The 27,806-nt window shown below is 43.5% G+C and overlaps 1 protein-coding gene and 1 long non-coding RNA gene across 2 annotated transcripts in view; one reads left to right on the forward strand and one right to left on the reverse strand.

Moving 5' to 3' along the window:
- The window catches only part of MTHFD1 (methylenetetrahydrofolate dehydrogenase, cyclohydrolase and formyltetrahydrofolate synthetase 1), a 45,786-nt gene extending 39,768 nt beyond the window's left edge, over nucleotides 1-6,018 (reverse strand). Inside the window, exon 1 of the mRNA XM_067295081.1 lies at nucleotides 5,908-6,018. Coding sequence (XP_067151182.1) covers nucleotides 5,908-5,948 — 41 coding nt within the window. The 5' untranslated portion in view covers nucleotides 5,949-6,018. The remainder of the gene's footprint in view (nucleotides 1-5,907) is intronic.
- A 13,817-nt stretch (nucleotides 6,019-19,835) lies between these two features.
- On the forward strand, nucleotides 19,836-27,240 carry LOC136991766 (uncharacterized). Its single transcript, XR_010883969.1, has 4 exons — nucleotides 19,836-19,911; nucleotides 23,046-23,089; nucleotides 26,754-26,876; nucleotides 27,174-27,240. It is a non-coding gene; the product is annotated as an uncharacterized lncRNA (long non-coding RNA).
- Nucleotides 27,241-27,806: the final 566 nt, after the last annotated feature.

A 27,806-nucleotide genomic window follows, 5' to 3' on the forward strand; every position in this document is an offset into this window, starting at 1 on the left:
ACAAGGAAAAAGCCAGCTCCAAAATTAAAGAATCTGTTGGCCCTTTTCTCCCTAAACTGCAGCAGTGAGCTGAATTTCATTTTATCAAGTGAATTTCCTCGCACAGGGCAGATCACCTTCCTCCAGCTCTGCTGCAAGCGGAGGGAGGAACACAGCTCCCATCCCTCTGCAGGCAGACCCCACCACCATTCCCGTGGGATTCGGTACATGCAATGGCGTGGATGGTTGGGGTGTGAGCATCCGCAACCCCAAAATGAAGACCACACCAGGCTGTGTTTCTGACCCGTCCATGGAAAATAAGGTCCAGGGTCTGTGTGAATAATGTCAAAGAGATGAGTGAGCAAATGTTTCCTTTAGAGATGATGACGCTTCAGAAGACGTCTGCCTCCGAAGAGGAGGGTTTGGCCTCCTCTCCTGCATCACAATCTTCCAACAAAGGTTTCAGAGGTAGTTCAGGTGTTTCTCTTGCAGCCTCCCACCCTGACAGGGCACACTTTCCCTTCTCAGACACAGATCTCACTATTACGACCCATGCATTTATCAACTCTAGATTACAGTCTCCACCAGAGCACTTCAGGTTAAAACTTGACACCTCTGTCCTTTCAGGTGGCAGAGGCTGACCTCCCAGACAGTTCGCTACACAACACCGAACATGGCAGCGCACGCATCAGAAGCAGTCCTGCTGCAGCCCTCCAGAAATGGCTGTATGAGGCTGAGGGTTCTCCCTAGGTCCTCCACTGCCTTGGCCAGGGCTGCTGTCCCTCAGGCAGACTTGTCTTTGGGAAATGACACCACTTGCGCCACAGTTAGGGGAAGATGAAGTATGCAGTTTGATTTACTAATGTCCTCACCCAGGTCTCTGCAGTCTGTAGCTTTCTGAGCACTGAACAGTTAGTTTGAGAGCACAGTGAGAGTTCCTCATTGAGCTCCAGGCCATGTCCTGCTAAAGTACACGCTCAGTGGCATCTGTTGCAGGTATCTCCTGTGCTCCTGTGGCCATTTCTCCTTACAGCCTGCAGCACTGCCCCCACTCACTTTTTTGCCCCCAGGAAAGACAAGCTTCCCTTTCTCCAAACAACCATGGCACCATGTCCTAACTAGCATGGGAACTGCTTAACCTTCAAATACTGCAAAGAACCTATATAAGTACTATTACTCTTCCTACGGTCCAAGCCAGCGTGCCATAAAACAACATGCTGGGAGCCCAAAGAACAGAGAAGAATCTGGATCAACAGACAGTCACTCTGTACCTCAAGACCAGTTCACAGGAGCCTCTTCTGGGGGGATTCACAGGTCGGCTCCCCCAACAGAGTGACGCTGGAATGGAAATGCCTTGGGAAAGTCTACCCAGTTGCTGCTGGTATTCAACAGAGAGCCATTTGAGGGAAGGCACTGTTCAGATGACAGAGCTGGAATCAGCTGACAAGTCTCCTGATCTCTTGTCTCAGGTACCACCACCACTGCACGACCCTGGCACACTGTCATCATCTCCCAGAAGTATCTGCTTCTTTCTACAACTCCTTCACTCCCAAGGGTTTTAACCATTCTTTTGGTTGCATCAGCTCAAATACTTACACAGCCACTCCTCAGGCTAGAAAAACATATGAAGATGCTTTTATTTTTTAAATAGAGGTTTTTATACCTCATTCAGAACATTTGACCAGGAAAGGCCACAAAACAGCTGACCTGAGGAAACAATAAGCCATAGGGGTAGGGACAGGCAGCATATAAGGAACCTCTCAAATGTGGTTGGCTGCCAAAAGAACAATGGAATTTTAAAATTCTTGTAAAGCAGAGTCTTTAACACTTACCCAAAAGGACTTGCCCCAAACATGTTAGGAGACCATCAGCTGATGTTGGACACCCATGCTGCAACACCAATCACACCAACCAGGACTGCATCCCAAAAAGGCTACTAAATACAGCACCCAACAATTTAATCACGGGACAAGGGTAACAGAAATAGATAAGGACTCAAACCATGTTTGTGTGGCTGCAAACAATATTTCAGGCCTTATCTACAATGGTCTTTGTTGACAAAGATTGTTAGCAAGATTTTCTTCCTTCCACAGGCAGTCCCTTGCACATGCTTTTTCCCCAAGGACTCTCCCTTTCCATGTAGCTTGGTGCTGATGTGCAGAGAGCACAGCACTGGGGCCCAGCTGCCCAGTAGAGTTGTTTGTTTTTTAGCTTGTAACCTCTTTGAAGCAGGGTCTATTTTTTCATTTTGTGTTTGTACAGCATCTGACACAATGGGTTCTTGCTCATATTTGGGGCTGCTCAATGGCATGGGACTGTACTGGACCATGCAATTCACATTAGCTTATTAAATCTAGTGTGGTATCTTCAGTGCATGCCTGAAACCTCCTAGGTAGGATCTGGTAAACCAGATCTCACAGACATGAAGATTTTTCAGTCCACACTAGGCTTAGCTTGAGTTTCCAAAGCAGTGCCATAAAATCGTTGAGTCCCGGTCTGGAAAAGCTACGGGGTGGTCTTTACTGCACTGTTACCTCCAATTACAAGTTTAGCCTGATCATCACTGTGTCCAGTACTTTAACCTCAAAGCACTAGGTCACCTATCCCTAAGGGCTGGGCGGGGTGTTCAGAGTTCTCCCTGCCATCACAATTTATCAGCCACTAATCCAGACCAGGATTGCTGCTCCATTCCTGGTGCTATTCACCAATTTAAGCCAAGCTCAGGGCTTTCAGAGTGGATGGGGCGTTTTCTAAACCTAGGCTACTTTGGGGGAAATGACTGAACATACTGCTTACTGCAGCAGAGGTAAGCTGTAAGAAAAAGCTACTCCAATGGTTTGCTCTGAGCATCTACTTCAGATACAGAAACAGAGAAGTTTTATTGTAAGGCAGTAATTAAAAAATAAAAGGTTGAGCATACTGCTTGTTGATTTCCTCTAACTCTCCATGTTCTGTATACTTAAAGCACTGTCCTTCTGACTTGGATTAATCCACTATTTACCATACTGTTACACAATAACTCATCTTTTGCAACTCATTTGCCCATGAGGAAAATTGTACTTGCAGCAAAATCTAAGGCTGAATTACCAAAAAGCTACTCAGAGCTAACTAGCCAGCTCTCAGTATCTCTCACCAACTGTTCAGGTATTAGAATCTGTTTCTACTGAAAGAAACAGCCTTAACAAAAACAGCATTAACTTTAACATCAAAATCCTACACACAAAACAGTGCCTGCTGTTCTGTATGCTGTCCTCCCCATGTAGTTGCATGCACAGCATAAAACTACATTTCACTAATCTCACAGATAATACTCAGAAAAACTACTGACTATGACTATTTTCTTTTGTACCTTTTCTGAGCCTTTCAAGACTTTCTATGTACGAACTAGCCTTATCTTCCCAGCAAGTTTTGCTTATTTTTGTAGGGGTCTGCTACATAGGAACAAGGAAGCGCTCTCTCTCTCTCTCTGTGCTTCTCTCTTTTTTTCCTCTCTCTCTGTGTCATACTCACACACACACACACACAATTTTTCCCTCTCTTTAAATATGTTTCACAAAAATAATTATGTCACTATTTACCTGATTTTTTTCCCCCAATAACTGACACAAATGAATTAGGAACTTCCTTCACGTCTCTCTGGAGAAAAGGTGCTTGGTGGCAGGAGAAGAAAGCTCAAAATACTTAAGTTTTCATTTAAAACACACACAGAAACCTAGAAATTTGCAGCTGGAACACTACTGATAGATTCACCTCATCTGTTAATATTTGACTGACTTGCAAACAACCCCTTTTATTGGTTAAAGGATAAAGTAACAGACAAAAAACCTCTACAAGATAAGTCACTGAAGAAACTGTGCAGTTGACTATGAGGTCAGAAATACCCACTTTATAAAACAGACAATTCAGCTGAAAATTCCTAGAAATACCACATGTCTATCGTTTTTTCTACTGACAGACTCTTGGCCTGTGGGTGTATTCCAGACAGTAAGAATTCTCTGGATTGCTATTTCTCTAGAGGACCTGGAAGAAAAAGATACCTGCAGGGTATATAGTCCATTTCCTCATACCTCCTTGAAGTACTCCACTAGCAAAAAGGAGAAATACCTAGGGCCCAGTTTTGTAGAGCACACTATGGTTTTGCTATACTGGACATAAACATAGCAGGAATAAAGAAACTGAAGGAGGGCAATTGTACAATTGCAATTATTTTTCCATTTTGAATGGTCTTCAGGTCAAGACTGGATGCCTCTGAGATATGTTTCAGCCAAACACTTCAAAATTTCACTGGAAACAACGTAATCCTTTCTCCTCTATGCATCTATTAAAACCATATGCCTCTTCCTAGGTGTTTGCCGATCACAAAGATCCTAATCTCTGAAGTTGCTAATGTAATTCAGAAAACAAGCAGCAGAAGAAATGAAATATCTCCCCACTGTATCTACAAATGTAAAACAAACAAACAAACACAAACAAAAAAGAACCATACTGTCAAGGAAGCTAGAAGTTTTACGGTGAATGGTTGGGATATCTATAAAACATACTCGTCCTACCTAAATTACTACCTTTCCTGATTTCTTGTCAGTCTAAAATTGCAATAACGTGTAGCTTGCAAGGGCCTACTACGCTTCAGGGGCAGTTTCTATGCCAGAGAAGGGAAATCTGCAGTAGGCAAATCACTGAGCTCTACCAGTACCAGACACAAGGCACGCAGGACTCGCTGGCTTCAAGACTTGCCAGAAGCACGATGGTCTAACGACGCACACAAGTCTGAGACTGAAGTACCCAAATTATCATTCCAGTAACTGGCTCAAAAATTACTGGGTGAAAAATATGTGAGCAGCCTTTTGTCGTGGATATTCAGATCATTTTAGGCCTAGTTTCCAAACATTTGAGGCCTAGTTTTTAGAAATGCTCCGCTGCCAGTCAGAGGTAGATGTGTTGCACTCAGCAACACCTAAAAGCAAGCCTGTGTTTAGTAGCAGTAGGAAAAATAAGCAAACTAAAATATACAGCACCGTCTGACCTATACTCAGGGCTTGCCAGCCGAATAGAAACCGAGAAACAGAGGGAAGCCTTTTCCTTTAGGATCAGGCAAACCCTTCAAGTATCTTTGGCAGGGCACATGGTGAGATCCATCTTAACATTGTCCAATATATGGATTAACTTTAAAAAGGTGTGACCAACACTTGTATAACATGAAAAAAAAGATCTTATCTAAACAAGTTCTCAACTTCTGCCGGTGAAGGATCCTAAAAGCAGAGCACAAAACACCTAAGGCTAGAGGTCAACCAGCCATTTCACCTCGCCACAGGCCACCTGCCCAGGCGCTCCTCTCCGCGCCGTGAAGGATGCTGAGCAGCCCCAAGCCGTTCCCCGGGGCTGGTCCGGAGGGAGCCGCAGAGAACAAAGCAGACAGGATAGGCTGAGCTTTTCGGGGACAGCGTGACAGTATTTTAAATGCTTCTGCAGACCCTTAAGCATATTATTTCTCCCTAGGCTGCTCAATAACTTCCACTGCTTCCAGCCCAGAGACTGTGCTGTGAACGCAACGCCAACGCCTGACAGCGCACCCCGAGCCCCCGAGCCCGGGGCTCACAGCGCGCCGAGGCCGCCCCGGCCCCGGCGAGCAGGGCTGGGCCGCCCGGGCACCCCCGCCCCGCTCCGCCCCGGGGCAGCCGCCGCCTCCGCGGGCCCTGCGGGCCGCTCGCTTCCCCTGAAACGCAGGTTTCCTCCGCGAGCACCGCTAGCCCGAGGGGGAGAACTGCCCCGCGCGCTTGGGGCCGGGCAGCCCCGGCCTCTCCGCCCGCCTCCGCCCGCGGAACGAGCCCGCCGAGCTCGGGGCGCGGCGGCGGCGGCGGCGGGAGGCCGGGCGGGTGCCGCGGGGCAGCGGCTCTCGCAGCCCGCCTGCCCCGTCGCCGCGGTACCTACGCGGAGACTATCTTGCCGCTGAGGACCTCGGCGGGGGCCATGGTGAGGGCGGGGGGGAGGCGGCGGCCGAGCGCGGCGGGGCTCCCGGAGCGACTGCGGGCAGCGCTGCCCCCGCCGCGGCCCTACTCCGCGCCCCACGTGGCCCCAAACTTTCGGCGCCGCCGCGCAAGCGCCGCCCGCGGGGCCGTGCCCCTTCCCTGCCCCTTCCCTGCCCCTTCCCTGCCCTTGCCCCTTCCCCTTCCCCCCGCCATGAGGCGCCTGCCCGGCCGCGTTCCGCCGCTCGGCCGAGGGGCGCGGGCTCTGCGGCGCGGCGCCGCGAAATGGCCGCCGAGGCGCCTGCGAGGCGCCGCGCGCCCCTTCTCTGAGGAGCAGGCGCCTGGGCGGGACGCGGGGGCTGCAGGCGCGGGGAGCGCGGAAAAAATAGCTGCCTCTGCGTCCCCGGCAGCGTTTCAACGCGTTTGTCCAGCGTCAGGTCACCCGACTCTTCTAACCAGCACAGAAAGAGGGTAACGAGGAGAGGGGTTTTGGCCTAAGGTTCACAGGCGTCTTCGCGGGCTCCCGGGGACCCCTTCGAGGGACGCGCTGGCAGCGAGCGCTCCCCTCGGGCCCGAGGAGGAGGAGGAGGAGGAGGCGGCAGTTGCCTGTCAAGCAGGCCGCTCGGACCTACGCAGCTCTCCGTTCCTGCTGTTATTTCTGTAACCGCTACTTTTCCTTATTCTGCAGGTTAGAGCAGACGTTTTAGGACGTTGCTGAGAGAGTGAGCTTTCAGTAGTTTTCTCCAGCACACAGCAAATGTGTGATTATGGTCAAGCCAGAGCTGGAGATGGGAAAAGCAGTCGGATACGACAGATGAGGCAGACTTGATCAGGCAAAGTAAGGTCAGGACCCAGAGACATTGAGACACCCGTCGTTTTTTACTGCTAAGGTCTAGCACGTGGTCAGAGAACAGGTCAGTAGGCAAGAAACCCTGCTAAACAGGGTGAGGGATGGGGAACCGGCAAAGTGCCCCCAGTAACTTAGGTTTTTGCTTTATATAGGGTTTGAAAAAAAGAAGTTCTTGTTCCAAAAAGTCTGCTAAGAGAGCATTCAATCCTGCCATACGGTAATCATTTCACAAATGGGTTTGGGAACTGACAGGTTTTGAGAAGGGAGAAGTACAGGCCTCTTCAGCTTCCTTCGGGAGCACAAATGAGATGTGCACGCTATGAGATGTTCAGGTCCTTCTGCTTCAGAAGCTTTAGGATTGCTTCTCTGGGATTCTAGGAGGGGAGTAAAATCCATACATAGCTCAAAACTTGTCTGAGGGTAAGGCTTTTCTCCTTCGGTTTCCTTCCATAACTGTGGCTTTTTTGCCTTTTATTTTATTTTATTTTTTACCTCTGCTTTCATTTTAGTGAGGTGAGAACTTACTGTCTCTTGCGAAGTCAAACCATCTTAAGTTAACAATACGTTGCAATTATAGGATTAGAGGTCAGGAATTTCTCTTTAAAAGTGACTTGGAAAAGAGATAAAATTTTGCATTTTGGAGCTTTTATATGCTAAATAGAAAAAGCTCAAAAGAACTTTTTTCATTATGTATTCCCTGTATTTCCTGGAATGCTCCAACAGTTGTAGAATTATATAATTTAAACAGATTATACAATTAACTAAGAGAAGGGATTTTTTTCTAGGCTGCTTAAAATTCTGTGCCTTGTTTGTTTTTGCTCTTGCCTTTATCTGAGGCCTGAATGAACTCTTGGGGAAAAAAATACAGGGTTTTTAAAAGAATTCAAAAGACATACTCCTTTAGTTAAGGACAGCAAAAGCTCACAAAAACAACCTTTGCCAACAAAGATTTGACACTCAGAATGATAGTGTAAAAATATCAGGCAGGAAAAGAAAAAGAAGAAATCCAAATCATTCAGATGACCTGATTGCAGAGTGAGCAGAAGCTGGTGCCATCAGGAGCTGTAGTTTCCTACCCAGAGTTGCTAGCTTGCATGATTTGTGTGTGTCTTATGTCATATGCTAGTTTTCTTAGTGTTCCAGCTCCTGAAAAAATGTGTTCAGGAGAAATTTTAGATAAAAGGGTAATTTTCTAGCTCTCATGATGGCAGATAAAATTTTGTAAGTGACCTGCATGTATTGTAAAGTCTAAAAAATGAGAAGGGAAGTAAAAATAACCCAAACAACTTCCTTTTCTTATTTCATGATTTTTAAGCCAGACTCTCATTTTTTGGGATGCATTTTAAATGCTTGTGCCAGAAAATCAGACTAACTAACCTGCTTTTTATCGTAGGAGAAATATCTTTTGTATTCCTAAATTTTCTTGTTGTAGTTGGGCACTAAAGCTCAGCTTGCTACTCGGAAGTTGTGGGTGTCATGCCTTTATGTACACCTTCTTTAACGTTTCATCTTGATTGTCATCCTGAAGTCAAAATACTAGGAATGGGATGGAACAGGACCCTCCCCATGGAAAAGGGACTGGGTGATGAGAAATGGCTGAACAGACCCCTCTGCTCAGTTCATGTCAAAGCTGTATCCAGCTCCTAAATGCAGTAGGAAAGTTAGGGCTGCTATCTTGTAAAGGAAATCTCAAGGAAGCACAGTGGCAGAGGAAACAAACGTTGTGAAAATATGTAGAGTTGAGAGCAATGATCACTGTTTTATGCTTTGAATACACTTCTTTTGACCATGTTAATGCAAAAATATGAGAAAAAAAACTATTGCCATGATAAGAATGGAGCATGGTCCATGTTGTACCGGAGCAGACTTATCCTCTAAAGGCTGTTAGGATGAAGAAGGATAAAAAGAGTCACTTTAGAGGAGCCTGAAGCCTCAGGGTTTCTGAGATGACTCTGCTCTGAGTGCTGCCCCAGAACAGTTGTTCTGCTTCCCTCATCTGCCAGGCATCCTTGGGTTTGATTTGGCAGCCCCCACAGTTTGATTGTTTACCTTTGCATCCACCCCCCTCTTACCTAACATGTCAAAAGTCATGGAGGTTGCTCTTTAAAAAAGCCGTGAAGCCTGCAAAATCCATGCCAGAAAGACTCTCAGTGTTACTGGTGAGCTAGCAGCTGAGCCTGTGGTTGCGCAGGGCCCCAGAAGGTGCAATTTGTTGCAAGGAACTGACCTTTTATCAGCAAACTAAGGAAGAATGTTAAGAGTTTACTTTACCCACTAAGTAGAACAGTTAGGATGAGACATCTTTCTATCATCAGCTGGATCACTTCCAATAAAGGAGGAGGAACAGAAAAACAGATTAGCTTCATGAACCTAGGTAGGAAAACACATTTGGAGAAAGTGTGTTTGCTAGAGCATGCTTCAGAAAAACAGTATTAGACTTTGATTCTTCAAACACTTCTGGGGAACCCTTCCAGCTCAGACATGTCCCGCTGAACAAAGCGGGATTGGTTAAACGAATGAAGTTACTCAATGTTAGAATAGGTTAGAACGTAGCTTACCTACCGTGATGTTGAACAGAGCTTAGTAGTGGGGTAACAGCGATACATTTAAAAACATGCTATTTGTCAACTCTCTCTTTGGTCAGAAGATGACAAAACTTTGATATAAGGCTTGAGATTGACCTCAATGTACACACTTTGAAATAGCCCTCATAGCTAAGCTGTGTTTATATTAGACAATGTGAACTAACATTTGCTCCATCACGAAGTGTTTCCTAAGGATTATTATCCCCTGATCTGTTGAGATATCTCATGTTCCCCTTTGTTCTTAGATGGACACATCACAAAATGTAGCAAGTTGGTGATGCAGTCTACTGCCGGACAGTCACTGCAGAAATGGCTGTCCAGGTTAAGATGCTGTTTGCTCTCTGGCTACCTACTGATGCCTTCTGCTCAGGGTTCCTGGTCCTGTGCTGAACTGGCAGCACAGGGACTTGGAGTGCTTCTCATCAACTTCAATGCAAAGGCAGCTAGATCAGTCAAATCACTTCCAAAAGCAGTTTTAACTACAGTGAACTGCTTTGCTATAAAGCAGGCAAAGGGTGCTTACATTGTAGATTTTTCTGGCAGGGATGTAAAGCTGGTTGTCTGCAATAGAGTGGCAACAATAAATAGGTCTCTGCTGTAATTTATGACCCCATAAGCTCTTAAAGTCTTAAGCTTGTCCCTCACTTGCCAACCATGCAGGGGTTTTGTGTGTGGCCATAGCTTGTCTGGCACTCTGAAAACATATGTCAGAACTAGGTCAGGTGATCTCCAAACATCTGCTGGAGTGCCTATGCTAGTGATAGGTATTTTCCATTGATTGCTTTGTGTGGGTTTCTTTTTTTTTTTGGGGGGGGGGTTGCTCTTTTAGCTAACCTCTCTTAGATACATCACCTTACCTTCATACAGAAATCTTCCAACACGTCTCGTTGACCTCTCAGGAATCCTGCGGAAGAAAGATGTCTTGTTAACCCTTTGAAGAATCCTTTGAATGTCACGCTTGATTCCATTGGGAACAGTGTCACAGCACTTGATAAATTTGGGCCCTAGGTTGTCCTGACTCTTTGAAGTTAAGAGATTATTCACAGTAAACAAACCATTTTCTAAGTAGTCCTATCTTTCACATAATAACCATTCCTAATATTTCTACAGCATGCTTTGGCACTCCATGCAATAAACAAACAGCCTAATTCACTATCCCAGCCCCCTTGTGAGTAAAATATTACCACATTTTCCAGATAAGGTAACTGAGAAGGAAGAATTAAGTGATTGCCTAAAGCGAAATAAAAAACGCAAGCGATGTTGCTGAGATTAACTGGCTTGTCATTTCCAACTCCACCTTATTCTCTGTGGCTAATAACTTTTAGTTAATGGCTTGTGGCTACATAGGACTTTTCCTTCTTTTTTCCAACAGCAGAATTTCACAAGAAGACTATGAAAAATGCATTCCCAATATTATTTTTCTGTAGAAATAACTGCTATACCAATTCTACTTTTCTGTCTGTGTAAGGAGTTGTAGCTGCCACACTGACACATGCAAGGGATAGGGAGAGAGAAAAGTGAGTTTCAGGACTGAAGCTAGGAGGAAGATGTCCAGAAGATAATTTATCTGTTACAATTTAATGCACGCAAACTTCCAGATAATTCTCCGAGCTGAAGAGAGGACATCCCTGGCAGAACAAGGTAGTGTCACTCTTTGCCACCTCTGCAAGAACCTCTTCCACAAGGGAGCAATAGCTATTCCAGATGAGAACAGGGTATTCTCTGATCCCAACAATTCCTCTTGTTGCAGTGTCCTGCGGAGAAGGAGAAGGCTGGACAGATTGGGAGAAACCTATGATAGGGGAAGTCCAAGGCTGGCATGAAACCAGCTTTCCCACAGACCATAATTTACACAAGTGAAGCATTCAGAGGCAAATACGGATAAATGGAGTTTTCCACTTCAGACTTGGGTGATGCAGTATTTATGCATGTCTCATTATCCAGTTTGAAACACTGAGCAGTGTTTAATACTGTTGTACACACAGAGTTCATAATATGCAGCAGGCGTTAAGAAGTTGTACCTATAAGATGCTTTTACTTAAAGCATTCCTGATTCCACAACATCACTTTTTTTCTAAACAGTTGCCTCTAGATCGTAACACTGACTATACCAGATCAGACAAAAGTTTTTTCCAGCTCAGGATCATAGTTCTGAGAGTGATCAACTGCAGATGCGTAAGGAAGACTGTAAAAATGGGGCAAACATATGTGATATTGCTGGTTTCCAATCACTTACAGCTGAGGGAATTTCTGAGATGGATGGGGTAGAGGAAGTAGGGAGAAATAGGGAGAAGTTAGGGACAAACAGGATAGGTTGCACCATGTCTGCTATTCTGAGAGGTTTAGGAGAGACATGAATCATATCATTATAATATGTAATATACAGAATCTCTGAATTTTTGTTCTAACCCACAGAAACTTTGTGCACTTCACCTTTTGCATAGACACCTTTTGGCCATGTGAGTCTATTGGTTAGATTCAGTGGAAACAGGATTGATAAGGTACCGTACGCATGCTGTAGTGAATGATTCTTTCCCCTACTTGATGTTCATGTGTTTTTTTCTGTCTCTGAAATACAGATATGTTTCCTCATCCTGCTGTTCATTATCTCCTTGCTGGGGTTCTTCATAACTAGACTCCAATTTCTTAGCATTAGCAGTAAAAATACGTATTTATTTTCCATTGTCCTTGTTTGGTGACTGTTGTTTGTGATTACAAAGGAACAGTAATTTGAAGAAGGAAGATGCCTAATTTGACTGCTCTGGAAAAACAGATCACTGTTATATCTCTGGAGAGGGATTGGCATGAAAGTCCTTGGATCATTGTAAAATAAAAGGCTCTGGGTGCCAGAGAGTCATATTCAGATCATCAGTGTAGAAACAGAGTCTTTTGGAATGTTTTTTGCATTCATTTGAAAACATTAATTTAGCCATAGTGGAAGTAGGTTTGTGAACATCTTCCTGGGACTTGCCTGGTTAGAGTAAATAGGGGTAATAACAGTTACTCAATATACTGTAGTAATAAACGTATTAATTATTAATGATTTATACTGTAGTATCCGCTACCAGCCCAGCCAGGGACTGCACCTTCGTTCTGTGAGATGCTGTATATATAAGCACATGCACATACACATATGAAACAAAAAGATTTACCTTTCCTTGAAGGTCTCATAATTGCAGTATTTGGAGCTGAGTTTCAGCTTCTTGTGAGCAGACCTTGAAAGGAATTTAAAAGGGGTGAGCGCACAAACAATTCAGGTATCTCATTCTTTTTCACTCTGAACAGTATCAACATAAGATAGCTTGCTCCACATTCATTTGCAGCATTAAGAACAGAAGAAAACCGCTTTTCTGGAACAGTTTACAAAAGTCTATATATGTGTGCAGATCTCCTAGCTCACATGCCTTGTACTGCAAACCCTTGTATCCCAAAACTTTGTCAGCTTCCAGTCCAAGTGATCACATTTTTGCCCTTTACTTTTGCCTAAGAGCAGTGTGATTTGTCTGGTATTTTAAAACAAGAACTGCCTGGTTTATAAATGAGGCAGAGCCTGGCAGAGACACCAGATTTGGAGACACATTGCTGATGTTTGCCCTGGAGCTATGAAATGCATCCCTTCTCATATGATCAGCTGGGTCAGAGAAGAATATTGGTAACTTATCTGATAAGTCTACAGAGCCCTTGTATCTGTCCTACACATCTCTGGGAGAAACATTTCTCAAAAGAACAGCAAGGGTTGCTCGTGTCTACTACTGTAAGGGTCTCTCTGTGTTTTCTAACTCATAAACTATCTTGAGATCTGAATAGAAAGTTTCTGCCATGAAATGGCCTGTCCTTTGCTCCTATCTCCATTAGCTTTGAATAATCCAGCAGGGCAGACTAATGTTTCGTCCAAGAGACTGTGTCAGCTGTAGTTGGCAAAAAGCATATTAAGGGCCCTTCTGGCCCCCTCTCACCTCCAGTCACCATTTCGAAGCTAAGTGTTTTGGCATCTCCAGCTTGTGGGCCTCAGCACAGTTACAATGGTTGCACATGCAATAGCTTTGCTTTGGAGCCCCACTGCTGTGCAGAGCTAACTGCAAGCCCATGCTCAGAAACTCTGCACAGGAGCCCTAGGGAAGAGACAGTGACTGAAGCTTGGCCAGGCCACAGGAAGGCTCAGGGCATGTAGACTAATGCCAATCATCATGGCATATCACTGCAAAGACAGTATAGTCTGAGCTGCTGGCACAGAAACCAATTTGGGGCCTTGTCCTTTGAGGATTCAGTAGCATTCCTGGGGCTTTGTGAAAGGATCCAGTGAAGGGGACAAAGAGTTTTTCCCTTTGTGGACTGTTTTTCCTATGATTTTTACAAGTCACAGGATGATGGAATATTTACCCTACATGATGAATGAGGAAGGCAGCCCGTGTGTTTTCAGAGGAATACTGAGAGGCTGCTTTCCTGGTTGTCCTAGGATCTGAAGCAGGGCGCGTTGACATCTCAAGCAGGAACATTTTCACACAGGACTCCCTGGCAATTTGGATTTTTTGAAAGAAAATCTGATTTTGAGACAGCACACATGGTGTCCTTCACTCAGGAAGGTGTCCTTCACTCGGGCACAGTGAGCATGAGTGCTCATGGCAGGGAAACATTATGTTTTCACATGAAGGGCGATTTCTAAAGCATGAAGAGTAGTCTTAAATTGTATTGAGGGATCCGGAAATGGGGCTGACACATAGGCAAATAAAAAAGTGTATTTCTTTCTTAAAGGACAGAGTGTAACAGTTCTCTAACATTCATATTGATCTGTATTCAACTATCTTCAACTATTCTAGTGAGTAAAGAGGCTCAGATACCACTAGCTTACACACAGGCAGAGAGGAGGAACAAAGGTTTGTCTGGTTCACTGCCTCACTTTATGCCTTTGATTTGGGATACAGGTGCTGTTACGTGGTGTTGATGATTAAAAGAGTCTGACCTCAGTGCACTACACATATATGTATCAATGACAGCATGTACATGTGCAAACTTGTTCTTGGAGCTAGGAAAACCCTGAAGACTGAGGGAACTTTGGAGAATCAGTAATTTTTGCTATACTTTCAGGTGACAGGTGATCCAGATGTGATTGGAGTATTCTCCCATCTGCTTCTTTCCTTGGAGGTACACAGCTCTGCCTCAAGAAAAGGTGATGCTAATGAAGAGGGAGTGATCTTCCATTGATGCAGTGATAAGTGTACTCTGGGCTAATGGAAGATGTGAGACTAGTTTGCTGTAATAACTGCCAGCTTTGGCTTTAACTTTCTTTGATCTAAAATTTAGAGTGTTCAAAGCCTTGTTGGCAGGAGTCCTTTTCAGGTTTTCATGGGAACAGATCTCTCAGCTAGCTACTGCATGCCCATTCATTAGTCAGTCAGAATGCTCCAGGTTGGAAAGACAAACATACAAACATGAACCTGTATCATGTTTCTACAGTGCTCCCTATAGTTATGTAATAGCTGGAGTCTGAGGGGGAATGCATTAACGTGTGATGGAATTAGGTGATATGGGCATAGTTCAGGTGTCCATCCATACCTGATACTTTCTAAGGAAGACAGGGTAAACTTTTCTCTGGAGTTCTTAGCACATTACTTATGCAGAGATTGCTGTTGCACATTAGGAATTTGATTGCATTTGTGGCCCCTCCGGAAGCATAGATTGAAAATATCTGAGACATTTCTGTGATAATCTCTTTATAACAATGGTTCCCTGACCTTAGTTTAGGCAGGTCTTGCTAATGCTTTCTTCTCAGGCCTGGCCTGCTGCCTCTAGGTTCAGCTGTCCTCTCTGCTGTTGTGCCATCTCCCTTATTACTGTTGCTTTCCCCCTCCTTGTCTCCGCTATTGCCTCCTTGAACCCCTTCCTTTTGCTGGACTGTGCACTCTGCTCTGTCCACCTTTCACACTTGTGTGTCTCTGTCCTGAGACACATCTCATATGCAGGAACCAGTGAGCCAAACAGAATAATTGGCAAGACCACCACAAGACCATATTCCTAGAAAGCTCCTATTCTGCTTAGCACTGCTTGAAAGTATGCTTGGACCGGTCAGGAAAACGTAACTTGTTTTATTAACCAATAAATTTTTATTTATTTGCCTATCAACTGAGAGTAACTTTTGTGCTTTTCAGCTACAGGCAGTCTTCTCAGGTCCTTAAATACTTAAATGCAGTAGATGTTCTGAATGGCATCAAGGGCCAAAAGTCACACGGAGGTTGCAAGTCCTTAAACAGAGGAAATCCGTTCTGCATCAGCCTTACAGAGTGAATGAACAAATTATGTGAGTACATAATAAGGACTACATAAGTACCACCTTTCTTTTTGTGGAAAGGTTTCTATCAGTTGCTTCTTTAAAACTTTACACTTTTTCAGCACTCTATTTTTAGAAGTCCAGGGCATTGTTTGTTTTCTTTTGCTGAGCTGTGTTACAGTGAGGTTGCTATCAGCAGAAAGGAAAGAGACTAAAACCAACCCAACCTGATTATTTTTTAATCAAGAATTTACTAAAGACTTTGTACTCTCATGTCAAGTGCTCAGTGAGATCTAGCATTTCTAATGGAAGGAATAGGGATTTTCGTGAAGACAGATGTAAAACAGTGCCCATTGTAGTTCTTAAATCACAAAGTTGTATCCTGTATCCATAAATGACTATCTCTTGAATACTTCTTTAATGCAGGATTAAGAAGCTGAAATCCATACTGCCATTCAAACTGGGCTGGCCCAAAACTGCAGGCTAAAAAGTCCCTCATTTGATTTTTGGTGTCACAGTGCCATAGCATGTGTAACCATATAGGATCCTGGTGTTCCTGTTATAGTTGTGCTATTGTTCATACTATGTGAAATCCCAGTCCACTGAAGTCTGGGAATTTTGCCATTTGCTTTATGACTGTATCAGTGTCTTCTGTTATCACAGTTGATGCAATACTCTTGGTACAATGATACAAATGTCACAATGTGGGTGCTTGACCCTATGACATAAAAGCAAACAGACAGTAACACTAGCAGCCAGCCAAGGAAAATAAAGAATTGGCAGAAGATTAAGTTGCTAAAGATTTTTACAACTTTTTAAAATTATTCAGGATACACACAAAATTTCTGTTCTTGCTGTTAATTTGCTTCGAAGAAGAATCAGTAAATATTTTTTCAAGTAGTGAGGGACATTTCAACTACAGCAGAAGTCCAAAGTAAATGCTCCTCACACAGCAAGAATAGACATCAGTGCTTTTTTCTTAGTGCTGTAGAAATATAGATTTTATAAAGAGCTCCTTTAAGATCACTCTGTGAGATCTAGATTGGCTTAGCTGTCAGCTACATCTGTAGGCACAGTGTTCCCTGTGGGCTAAGCACCTGTGAAAGCCAAGGGGCCAGCCAAAAGCAAACACTTAAGATGTAAATGGGTTTTAGACTGTCAATATGACTCTGACTCTGCATCAGATAGAGCAGATACTGCACCCAGTATCTGTCGAGATGAGCACCAGATGCAAATCAGCACAGAGCAGAAGGGACATTTCAGGCTACATGTGATGAATGTCACAAGCTCGATCCCTCAGCGCTGTTCCACAAAACCCCAACAGCTGTATTTAAATAATCCTGAAAAATTGTCTTGGTAAAAAGTAGCACTGTCACTACCAGCTCTGAAGAGGGTAGGGAGCAGTGGGTATTAATTGAACCTTTTCCTCCACCCTCTCATGACAAGCAGCAGTGACAGCACATGCTGAAGCCACTTGGAAAGTGGCAGAGTTCCCAGTGAAGCGTGTGCTTCCCTGCTAGGCCAGACAGTGTTTTGCCTGAGGCCTTAGCAGCATTACAAGCCTTTTCATGCTCTTGGTTCTAGCTGGAAAGAGTCAGTTATTTATAGAAGAGCAATGGTGAGGTCTCCCACGTCAATCTCTTCCCTGTAAACCATTGGCTTTTCAAGAAATTTTTAGTAGCACCATATCCTGCAAGTGGGAATACAGTCAGGAGTCTCCCTTGGAGAAGTCTAGATACCTTCTGGCTTTGGTAGGGGGATGGGAAATCAGAAGTCCCCCATGCCATCCAAAAAAAAAAAGAAAAAGAAAAAAAAACAAAAAGGAAAGCATTAAGCTGAATTTGACAAGCCTGTGAATTAAGCACAGAACTGCCACCCAAACTTGTTTTATGAATATTTGCAGTATTCATTACCTTGAGCAAGAACTACACAAATCTAGCAATGTTTTCTGATGTTTCTCCCAGTACCAAAACCATTTCCGGAATAAATGTAGTAAAATCCAACGTGGTAGAAGACAAAACAGTCTCCCTGTGCCTGGCGTGATAACAGGAGACTGAAACCACACTGTAGAGTGGTTTTGTTGCTAACTGACCTGCCTTTGGATTTCTCCTTAAAACTCTTGGAACAGTTGCAAAACTGGAACAAGCTACAGACATTTCTATCTGAGTGCTCTAGGTACTGTGTTTTCACTGCAACGTGTAGTAAATATGGTCCATTGTACACTGAGTTTAGTGACTATATGGCTGTTTTATGCCAGAATCCGGAAGACCGGACCCAAGGTAGACTGCACACAAATGTGCAGCTAACGCTGTTACTCACACATTTGACGCTAAGGGGAGCTCTTGTAACAGAGAAGAGAAGCATGCTGTGAACCTTTTTTTGGACAGTGAGGAGGAAGGACAGTGTAGTGTAAGGCTGGTAGTGGCGTTAGGTTAGGCTCGTGGCCTTATTTTGCAAAGCCTAAGTATTTGTGTGATCTGGAGGAAGAGGGCTCTTTTCATGCAGGCAGCTAAAGTTCACACAGTCAATGAAACAACAGGATATGCCTGTATCCCCCTGAGCTCCTGCTTGTAAGGCTGAGGACAGAACAATTTTTTTTTTTTTGGACTATTCCTAATCTTTTAGGCTTCAGCCACAATTCTACTGTCTAAAAATGATCTCGGACTCTTTTGACCCCTTGCTTTGTGCCTAGTCTAACAAACAGGGTACAAACTGTAGAGAATCTTGCCTTCAGATGAACTAAAAAAAATCTCATATGTATTACACCTGTATTATTAACAGAGGAAACAAAATATTTTCATTTTACTCATCCTCTTCTGTCTTCCTACAGACAGGATAAAGGGAACAGGAGAGCCGTAAGACAAGCTTAAATTTGGGGGAGTTGGAGAGTCACTGTCAGGGAGCAGCGAGGGCTGGCTGCTCCCTAAGGCAGGTGAGCCAGGAGCCAAGGGTGACCCCACCACAGACAGTGTCCTCACCAACGGGACACAGTCCCACAGGGTGTGAATGCAGCGGGCAGAGCTGGGTGCTGGTAACAGGATTCATCAGCAGTTCCAGAAAGGCAAGGAATCAACAGGGCCAGGGCCCAACCAGGGAGTCCAGTCAGGAGCAGAGGAGACACAACCAGGCACAGCACTAGAGATGAAGCTACAACACGTGTCCAAAGTCCATCCAGGAGACAGGGCCAAAGACAGGCCTGGAGACCAGCTGCAGTGTACAGCCAGGGTCCATCCAGGAGAAAGGCTATCTAAAGCACAGGTCCAAGGCCTGTTTAGGAGGCAGAGCCTTGGAGGTTCACCTGCAGCGTAGCTCAGGCAGGGCTGAAGGCCCAGGGCTGAGCTGAAATGAGGCTCGTGGGCCCATGGGCAGGGTGTGGTTGTCGCTCAGGGATGTCATGGGGGCAATGTCCTGTATTTACTGCAGAAGAGCCACCAAGACAGCAGGTAATGAATACTCAGCCCTGCTGGCTCTAAAGAGCAGCCTTCATACTGAGATATGTAAAATAAATAGTGTAATGATAAGCTGAGGATCATAGATCCTTCAGAGTCATGGTGAAGTAGAGAAAAAAAAATTATCAGCTGGGATTTCTGTTATGTTTAGTTCTAGTGATGATAGTGAAAACTGATTATTAATCACAACTCATTTGGATTTTTGTTATGGCATAACAGGGGCTTTTAAAGTATTATACCTGCATGGGAGCTGCCTTCTGGCTGCAGCATGAATGACAGAAATTGTTAATCTTTTTCCTCATTTACAGCCAAAAGATGGTTTGCTTAATACTTTCCATTTGCTTTTAACATATGAACAGCACAATTCATGAAAAACAAAGCTGAATGCTTTTTGAAAGAGAAGCACTTAGTTCTTTCACAGAGGCAGTTATTTTAATGGAAATACCTTTGCACCCTTCTTCCAATGTCTGGGGAAGTTTTGGACAGAGGGTATGACTCTCATTTATATACAGGGTCTGAGCAAGATATTAACTGGTTTACCTCCGAGTATGACAGATCTTTTGTTTGCTGCTCCTTTACTGCATGTGCTTACGTGCACAGGCTGGCTCAAGCTTGAGGGGAAAAGAGAACAAATTTTTCTTCTTCTTCTGGCTGCATTTTCTGTCCAAATCTGACAAAAGGTTTAGATCCTCAACATGGTCTCAATTTTGTCTGCAAACTTTCATAATCTCTGTTATCTTTCAGGTTATGGTACCCCAATTAGCCCAGTAGTACCTCCCTCCCCTGACTGTTCAGGTTGTTTAGGAAGATGCTGCTCAAGGTAAGTAAGGGTATCACCGTCTGGACCAAAAATTTATATCAGTGAAAGACAAGGCTAGAGCCTTTAATCAACAACATGCTATGGTTTCTTGTTTAATTAGTCCTGCCTTCATCACAGCTTTGTCTCTGCCATTTTCCTGTGGGTCTTATAACTCTTATGTTGTGGCAGGTGGAACTGTGTGATCTGACAAGTATTGTGGTAGCAGATAGGGAGATAATGATGTATGCAAGAAAACCCAGCTATTTCTCCTAGCAAATAGGAATTTCACTTTTGAATAAAGTTGCATGTATCTTCCCCATCTTCCTGCATTTCCAGTAATTCACCTCTTGTTTCTGAGGCTAAGCCATGGCTGCTTGCTCCTGTTACATGTATTGAATGTGCCTATGTAGGCCCTCAGATGCTTCACTTCCTCTCATGATTTTTGGCTCTTCTGCAATTTAGTCATGCTTTTGATAGGTAAGTAGCTATAGTAAGATCAGGTGGGCTATTTCAAACCCCCAGTCTCCCAAAACAAGTGTGTGTTCTGATACATTTGCTTGTATCAGATTTTCACTGATTTCCTTTCTTGCTAGCTGGTTGGCTCCTCCATTAGATCAGCTTATTTTAAAAGATCCAGTAGACTAGTGGATTTCTTTTAGAAACGGAGAGTTTTTGTTAGCTGAGAGACCAATATTGCTTTTCAGGCCAAAAAGAACATGGAACATTTGTAGCTGCTTGCTGCTTCCCTGGCAAGCATCTCTTGATAAATGTAATGCTCAGATTGGTTAAGGATGGCGCAACTCAGCCAGCCGGATACAAAAATGATAACGAATTCAGGATACCTATTAAATGATGAAAGACACTCTATTATGCTATGACACTGGTCGACTTTATCCAAAAATGCAGGCAGGAAATAACTGGGAGCAACTGACCGGATTTTGAATTCAGTAATGTGCTAAAATAGATTAAGATTTCAAAATAATTGTTGTAATGTTGGCAGATTCATACTAGACATAATAAGAATAGGCACTTTGTTACCTGGGGGCTGTACCTAGCCTACCAAACAAATGCCCAGATTGGAACTCGTTAGCTTTCACTCCAATGATTGCACCAAGAAAAAAGCAAATGGTGGCAGGGAAAACATTACCAAGGATCTCTTTTTTTTAAAAAAAGGATTCATGCCCATACCTAATCATGGTTTCTCAAAGGAGCTTTTTAAAAATGAAACTCTGATTAGTGTAAAGTACCTTTCTCCTACTTCTGACACCTGTTTCCATGAGAACAGGAGCAGCAGCTAGAAATCACGTCATCAGAGTTCTTGTTGGTTGCAGAAAACTGCAAGTAGAGCACATGCAAGCATTAGGACCAGTCAGCATAGTGCTATCAGGGGAGAATACTATCAGTTTATTGTGTTTTAAAATCCCTTCATATATTTGCAGAAGAACTCCTTACAGTTGATGTTATTGTTATTTTTTAACAAAAAAGACTTTTAGAAGTAATTTTCAAACTAAATCAGAAATTACTAGTCAGGAATAAACTTTGCTTTGGAAAACTGCGCCACTCAGGCAAATAATAGCATGATGCCAAACTTGAAAAAGAAGAATCGGATGCAACCACTTTATATCACATCTCTTCCTTAACGATATTCCATTACATATAATTTTGATATGTGATAGCAAAACTTCTTTTTATGAGTTGCTGAATCATATGCTTACTTTGCATAAGTTGCAAAGAACAGTCTTAGTCTTTTATGTGATCTGCTCGGATGTTCTGTTGGACCAGAGGAGTTTTGCAATGGAAATTCAAGCACGCGTGTTTCCTACTTTGTTGGGTACTACTGTAAAATATAGGAAGAGATATCTTCTTATAAAGGATGACACCATGGTTTTCTCTTCATTAGTATGAGTGATGAAGGAATGGAAGCCAGTGGTGTACTTTCTCCCAAGGAACATAATCCCTACACATGATGATTATTATATTTCTGTGGAAGTTTTTTTTCAGGTGTCTTTCATGTAAAATGGAGGTGTGGCCACTGTGCAGTCATATGAAAAAAAAAAGAAGCTATTTCAGTCATGGGCAGAGAACATAACCCTCAAGTGCAGGCAGAACCCTAGTGACTGCAATTGCCTATGGGTACATGCAAAACTTCTGCATCAGAATCTGAAGCCATCAAAACTCACCTGATTTCAAGTTTCATTATGAAATACAAATTCCTAAATAGTTTGTAAAATCTCTGTGAATGTTTGCAAAACTTGCAGATCTGAGTAGCCCTGAACTAAGTACGACAGCTCCCTCCTCCTTCCACAAATTGACTTTTTTTCTCTTAATAAATATAGGACCTTTCCTTCATCCAGAAAGTGGAGAAAAAAACATAATTTGTGAAACATAAATTGCCATGTGTTGTGGGCAAAACCGTCCTGACTTGGGGAATTTCACTGAATGTATTGCCAAATAACATCAACTTTTAATTACTGGTTCAGGTATTGAGAGACGAAGAAGCCATAGAAACCCCTGCCCTGCGGCCCCACAGGCCACAGTCCACTCGGGGGTGTCCCTGCCCCGGCGTGGGTCCCCCGCAGGCCGCAGTCCCTCGGGCGGGTGTGCCTCCTCCTGTATCTCCTGCCTCTGTGGCTGCTGCCCTTTCTTAAATATTTTTGAGCAGAGGTGCCACGTGCTCCTCTAGTTGGTTGAAGTTTTGGCATGCAGCAGAGGGTGTTTTCATCCATTTCAGAGCCGACTGGAACTGTCTGTGATTGGCACCGGGCAGTTCGTGGCCTCCTCCCATATGGATCGCCCCTGCAGCCCTGCTACCCAAATCCTGCTGTTTATGCCGCATAAACCACATAGGTTAGAACAAAGTTCTGCTTTGAACAAATCTCATCTCTAGCAGTGGTCAGTAGCAGATATTCAGGGAAGAGTATAAGGGTCATGTATAGAGTGATCCTTCCTTGCTACGCCTACCCCATTTCTGGCAATTGGTAATTTAGGTTCAGATTTGTAGTATAAAAACCTTTTTCCTGTATCTGGATGCAGAGACATAAATGTACAATCTGCTTTTTAAGCCTGGTCCACAATAAACTGTTGCATGCCATATCCAAAAGTATGTATTTAATTGATCTAAGGCTAATGGTAACTTTTTTCTTTTTTTTCCAAAGGAAAAACCCACAAGAAAATAAGGAACAAAACCTGGAGGCTGCAGGTAAATCCTGTGCATGTTACTTTTGCAGAGAGAGATTGGACAGCTTGTAATTGATGCAATTTGTTGCAATAACAAAATGTTCCTGACCTTTTGTTGATCACAAAGCATACTTTTAGTATGTCAAGTAAAATCAAATACCGTTCCTTTTCCCCTCCTGCTAGTTCTCAAGGATGTGTTATATTCTAGGCTGCTTAATAAGAAATTTGAACTAAGTAGATTAGAACAGAATGTTATAGTTGAAGACCTTAACGGCTACCAAACTGCTACCTCAATTTTCGTTGTTCAGTATTTTCTGTGTTTGCTCAGAGAAAAGCAAGTAGAACATACATGTATGCATATGAGAGTGAGGGAGCTTTCAGCATGACATTGAAGAGCATAACATTTTAATGGAGGGCTGCTTTTTGCAAAATAAGGACATTAAAATGGTTCACAGCCAATTTATGTTAACTGCCAGGCAGTTCCGACAACAAATACTAATGGCCATTTCAAGAAATGATGCTGCCACTGCAAGAATTAATCGCTTTATTCTGCTTATTGGCACCTGGGGGTTCTAGTTAAGCAAAGCATAAGTTTGCAAGATAGAAACTAAAGGACAGTCTTCAGTTTCAATAGAAGAGAGCTTGGCAAGGGGCAAAAGTCGGAGGAGGGAGGAGTGGAAAGGATGCACAGTGTCTCATGGTGGAGGTCATTCCCGCTCCGTGCTCTCTTCCTACCTGGGAGATCAACACAACAATAAGTTTTATCAGAGGAGCCGGCTTTTCTGCATTGACCCTGACATACCTCCTGTGTAGTCCTTACATCAAAATGAGGAGATAGCTGTGAGCAAGCTGAAACAGCTTTATTTCAAATGTAAATTCTTTAGCTTGACCCAAAACCTGGCCAAAGATTACACAGAGAACTAAACAGTTGATTAATTTGGATTTGCAGTGTGCTCTAAGGAAGTCACTACTTACGTTCACTGTATTTGGGGAAAACTGTACTTTTATAGTGCTGTAATGTTGGAGAGGCACTGAACATCTCAATTTTGTCTAAAAGTTCTTTCAGACCACTTGACTTTAGCCACTATAGAAATTATTTTAAAAGGTACTGAGTTTTGTAGCTGTCATGTATAATCGTGGTGTGATTTTGCTGCTGTTTTTTGCAGTTGGCCGCACAGAAAACGTAGTAATATCCAACAGAAAAAATTTTTAATTTCTGAGCTGTCTTTCCCTCCCAGATTATAGATACTGAGCCAAGTTGACCATGAGAAGGTGAAATTCAGGATGCTGAGAAGAGAGAACAAGGCAAATAGCAGGATCATAGCTCTGGACTTTAGTAGGACTTTGGCCCGTTCAGGGACAGGATGTGGTCCTGGAAAGGAGAGGGGTCCAGGAGAGCTGGCTGATTTTCAAAGATCACCTCCTCCAAACTCAAAAATGATTGATCCCAACAAGCAGGAAATCAAGCAAAGGCTGCAGGAGGCCTGCATGGATGATCAAGGAGCTCCTGACTAAACTTGAACGTAAAAAGGAGCGTACAAGAGGGACAGGACAAGCAGGGACAGGAGACCCAGGAGGAATAGAGAAACACTGAGCATGCAGGGGTGGGGTTAGGAGAGCTAAAGCTCATCTGGAGTTGAAACTGGCAAGGGACGTGAAGGGCAACAAGAAAGGCTTTTACAAGTGCCTAAGCAGCAAAAGAAAGGCAAAGGAAAATGTGGGCCTACTTCTAAATGGGACAGGGGCCCCATTTTGGCTTGAACAGGCCAAAGTCTGCTCTCCTGAAATCCAGGGTTGCTTTTTGCCCTGCTCCCTTCTCACAGGATCCTGAACTCTGCCATCTTGTGGTCACTGTAGCCAAGGCTGCCCCTGACTTTCACATCTCTGATCAGTTCTTCCTTGTTTGTGAGTATGAGGTCCAGCAAAGCGCCTCTCCTTGTTGGCTCCTTGATCACTGGTGTTAGGAAGTGAGGATGATCAAACACTGGAACAGGTTGCCCAAAGAGATTTTGAAGTCTCCATCCTTGGAGATACTCAAAACCTGACTGGACATGGCCGTGAGCAACCTCTTCAGCTGACCCTGCTTTAAGCAGGGGGGTTGGACTAAACCATTCTGTGATTCTGTCTCTTGCAAGTAAAGTACGTATTCTCCTTTTCTATCATCTTATTTTTGTGGTGCAGTATCTCCAAAGCCAGCTGGTAACCGAAAAGTCACCTTTGCAAGGGATGAAGTCAGAAATCTACAAAAAAAGATCATTCTACACAGTCTTCTCACATTCAGTCCTTGAAAGCTCATGTCAAGTAGCTGAAAGAAATTGCTGCCTCTGTAACCACTGTAGAGGCACAGTCAAATACCAGTATTTATACACTCGCTGGGGAGAACTGAGTAAAAGAGTCTGCGAATTGAAAAAGCATCTGAAGTAGAATTTCAAATCCTTTCAAAAGTGTCAGTTTTACAGCTATTACAGTTGTTAACAATTTGACTGTGACAGTGTAACAGATGCTCCTCTAAATGAAAGGGAAACATGATAGCCTGTCTGTCCCAGCAGGGACACCCATGATGCATCTCTGCTAGGAGTTAGAAGAGAGTTCAGGAATCACCTGGCCACAGTGTGCATACATTATGGGACTGCACGTAATCGCTAAGGGATGCGCAGGGTGATGGGATTTGGAATACTGTGATACCTGGAGAACACAAGATATGGATCACCAAGGCTTTTGCTGTGATTAGCACCCTGTTGTGAGCTTCTCTCTAGTGCCAGGGGTAGTAGTTATAGATGGGTGATACTTTTATTCTTTCATGATAGACAGTGTCGCAGTGCCGTTAAACAGGGCTCAGTGTGGTTTCAGAGTAGGTGATGATGGGTTGGAGAGTCTCATAGTAGGAGTCTGGGGCTCTTCCTGGGGACTTAATTCTGTATTGGAGGTTGCACCATAAAATGGGAAAGGGGCACTGGAACTCTTTCCACAATTTCCTTGTGGTATGGAATTCTTTACATGATCACAACCTCTCTTGTTGCCCTCCCCACAAATAATGCTGGCATCATCTGAAGAGGAGGATAGATGAACAGACAGTAGGATTGGGTAGTACTGAACAGAGGCAGACTAAGCCATGGAGAGCAGCACAGACAGTACACAAGGATACTCTTTCAAATGCCCTCACAGTATGGACACATCATAATTTTTGGTATTAATTGCCGTCATGTACATTTAAGAATCATGATGCTACCAAAATATCAGTAGATTACCTCTCGCTAGTAGTAACGACTGAGAGCCGTATGTGAACAAAGTAATTTACAGCTTTCTCTGAGATTTAAACAACACAGTTAAAACCTTGACACAGCATTGAAGCCGTGTCTCAACAAGCATTTTCAAATACATTAATGAAAAAATAACTATTATGGGTTGTCATATATAGTTTTGTGTCCAATATGCCAAAATACCTTTGTGACACTCTATCTGAAAAGATGTTCTAGCTGTCATATATAGGCTGTGCTTTAGCTCATTTTAAACAAAGGTAACTTCCTTGAAAAGTTTTCCTCACTTAAAGCAGCTTTCCTACCCCTGAGAAGCCAAGAAATATCCAAGAGATATGTGCAGTCTTGACCTTTTTGATATGTGCTTATCCCTAGATACCATTTTCAGCCAATTTTGTTCTGAAGAGTGCTTATTAATATTTTTTTCAGGATGTCTCTATAGAGAGAAGGAAGAGCAGAAAGATCTAGAGAAGAAACCAAGTGGTCAGAGCCAAGTTATTCTCCTCTGTGACTAAATGGCAAGAGGATCTGCTGGGATTTCTACTAATAAAGGTGAGAGTATTTGACTTCCTCTTTATTTGCAGAGGTTTTGAGGGGAGTAATCACAGTCACTTACCATGATACAGTTTTCATGGCTACATTCCTCTGCTGCCAAAGAAAAGAATCTTCTGTCTGTTATTTCTCATATTTAGGATCTGACCAAATGAGACTCTTTCCAGAAAGGACACTCACTTTTGTTGTTGTCTCTGATCAGATTCACTGACATTGATTTAAAAGGAGATGGTGAGGGGGCTTTTGTGCCCTATTCAGCAATTTCAGCATATGTGGAACTTATTTCTGTGTCATTAGATGCAATTGATCTTCAGCTGAAACAATACTCCTTCAGAGTGGCAAGGACTGGGCATACACTCTCTGCTGGGTGGCCATGAAGTCTAGTGGCTTAGCTAAAAGTTACCCCTTCCCAGGTGAGATGTGATATGCAACTGTGAGTGATGTTCGGGTAAAGTCACAGGTGAATTTAAACTCACATGTTCCAGCTTTGTACTGAAGAAGGTTAAGTATATCCATAGTCAGTAACAGCTGAATGGAGGTTTAAAAAGATGCTCCTAATCGCCTCTCAACTGTTATTACCAACTCACACCTGAGACCAGTACTTACTAAAAGAGCACAAGTGGGCTGAACTATGGGCTAACACAGCACATCTGTGTGCGTATGCAGCATATTAGCAAGCACGCTGTGTCTGGGACCCCTAAGGGATGTGACTAGAGTCAGCAACCCCCCTTAAAAGTAACTAGTGGTGTTTCCTCTATAGATTTGGAATCATTTGTCTCTCTTTGTTTTTGCCTGAGAAGGTAGACTCTAGCTAAATAAGACAGTGATAGGGCACTGCTGGCACGGTATCTGTGATATATATTGTTGTGCTGAAAGAAAAGGTTCTAGCAAGGCATGCTGCTTTCTTTGAAGCATTATGTATTTGGGTTG

This window comes from Apteryx mantelli, chromosome 4 (assembly GCF_036417845.1).
Source record: "Apteryx mantelli isolate bAptMan1 chromosome 4, bAptMan1.hap1, whole genome shotgun sequence".
Lineage (NCBI taxonomy): Eukaryota > Metazoa > Chordata > Aves > Apterygiformes > Apterygidae > Apteryx > Apteryx mantelli.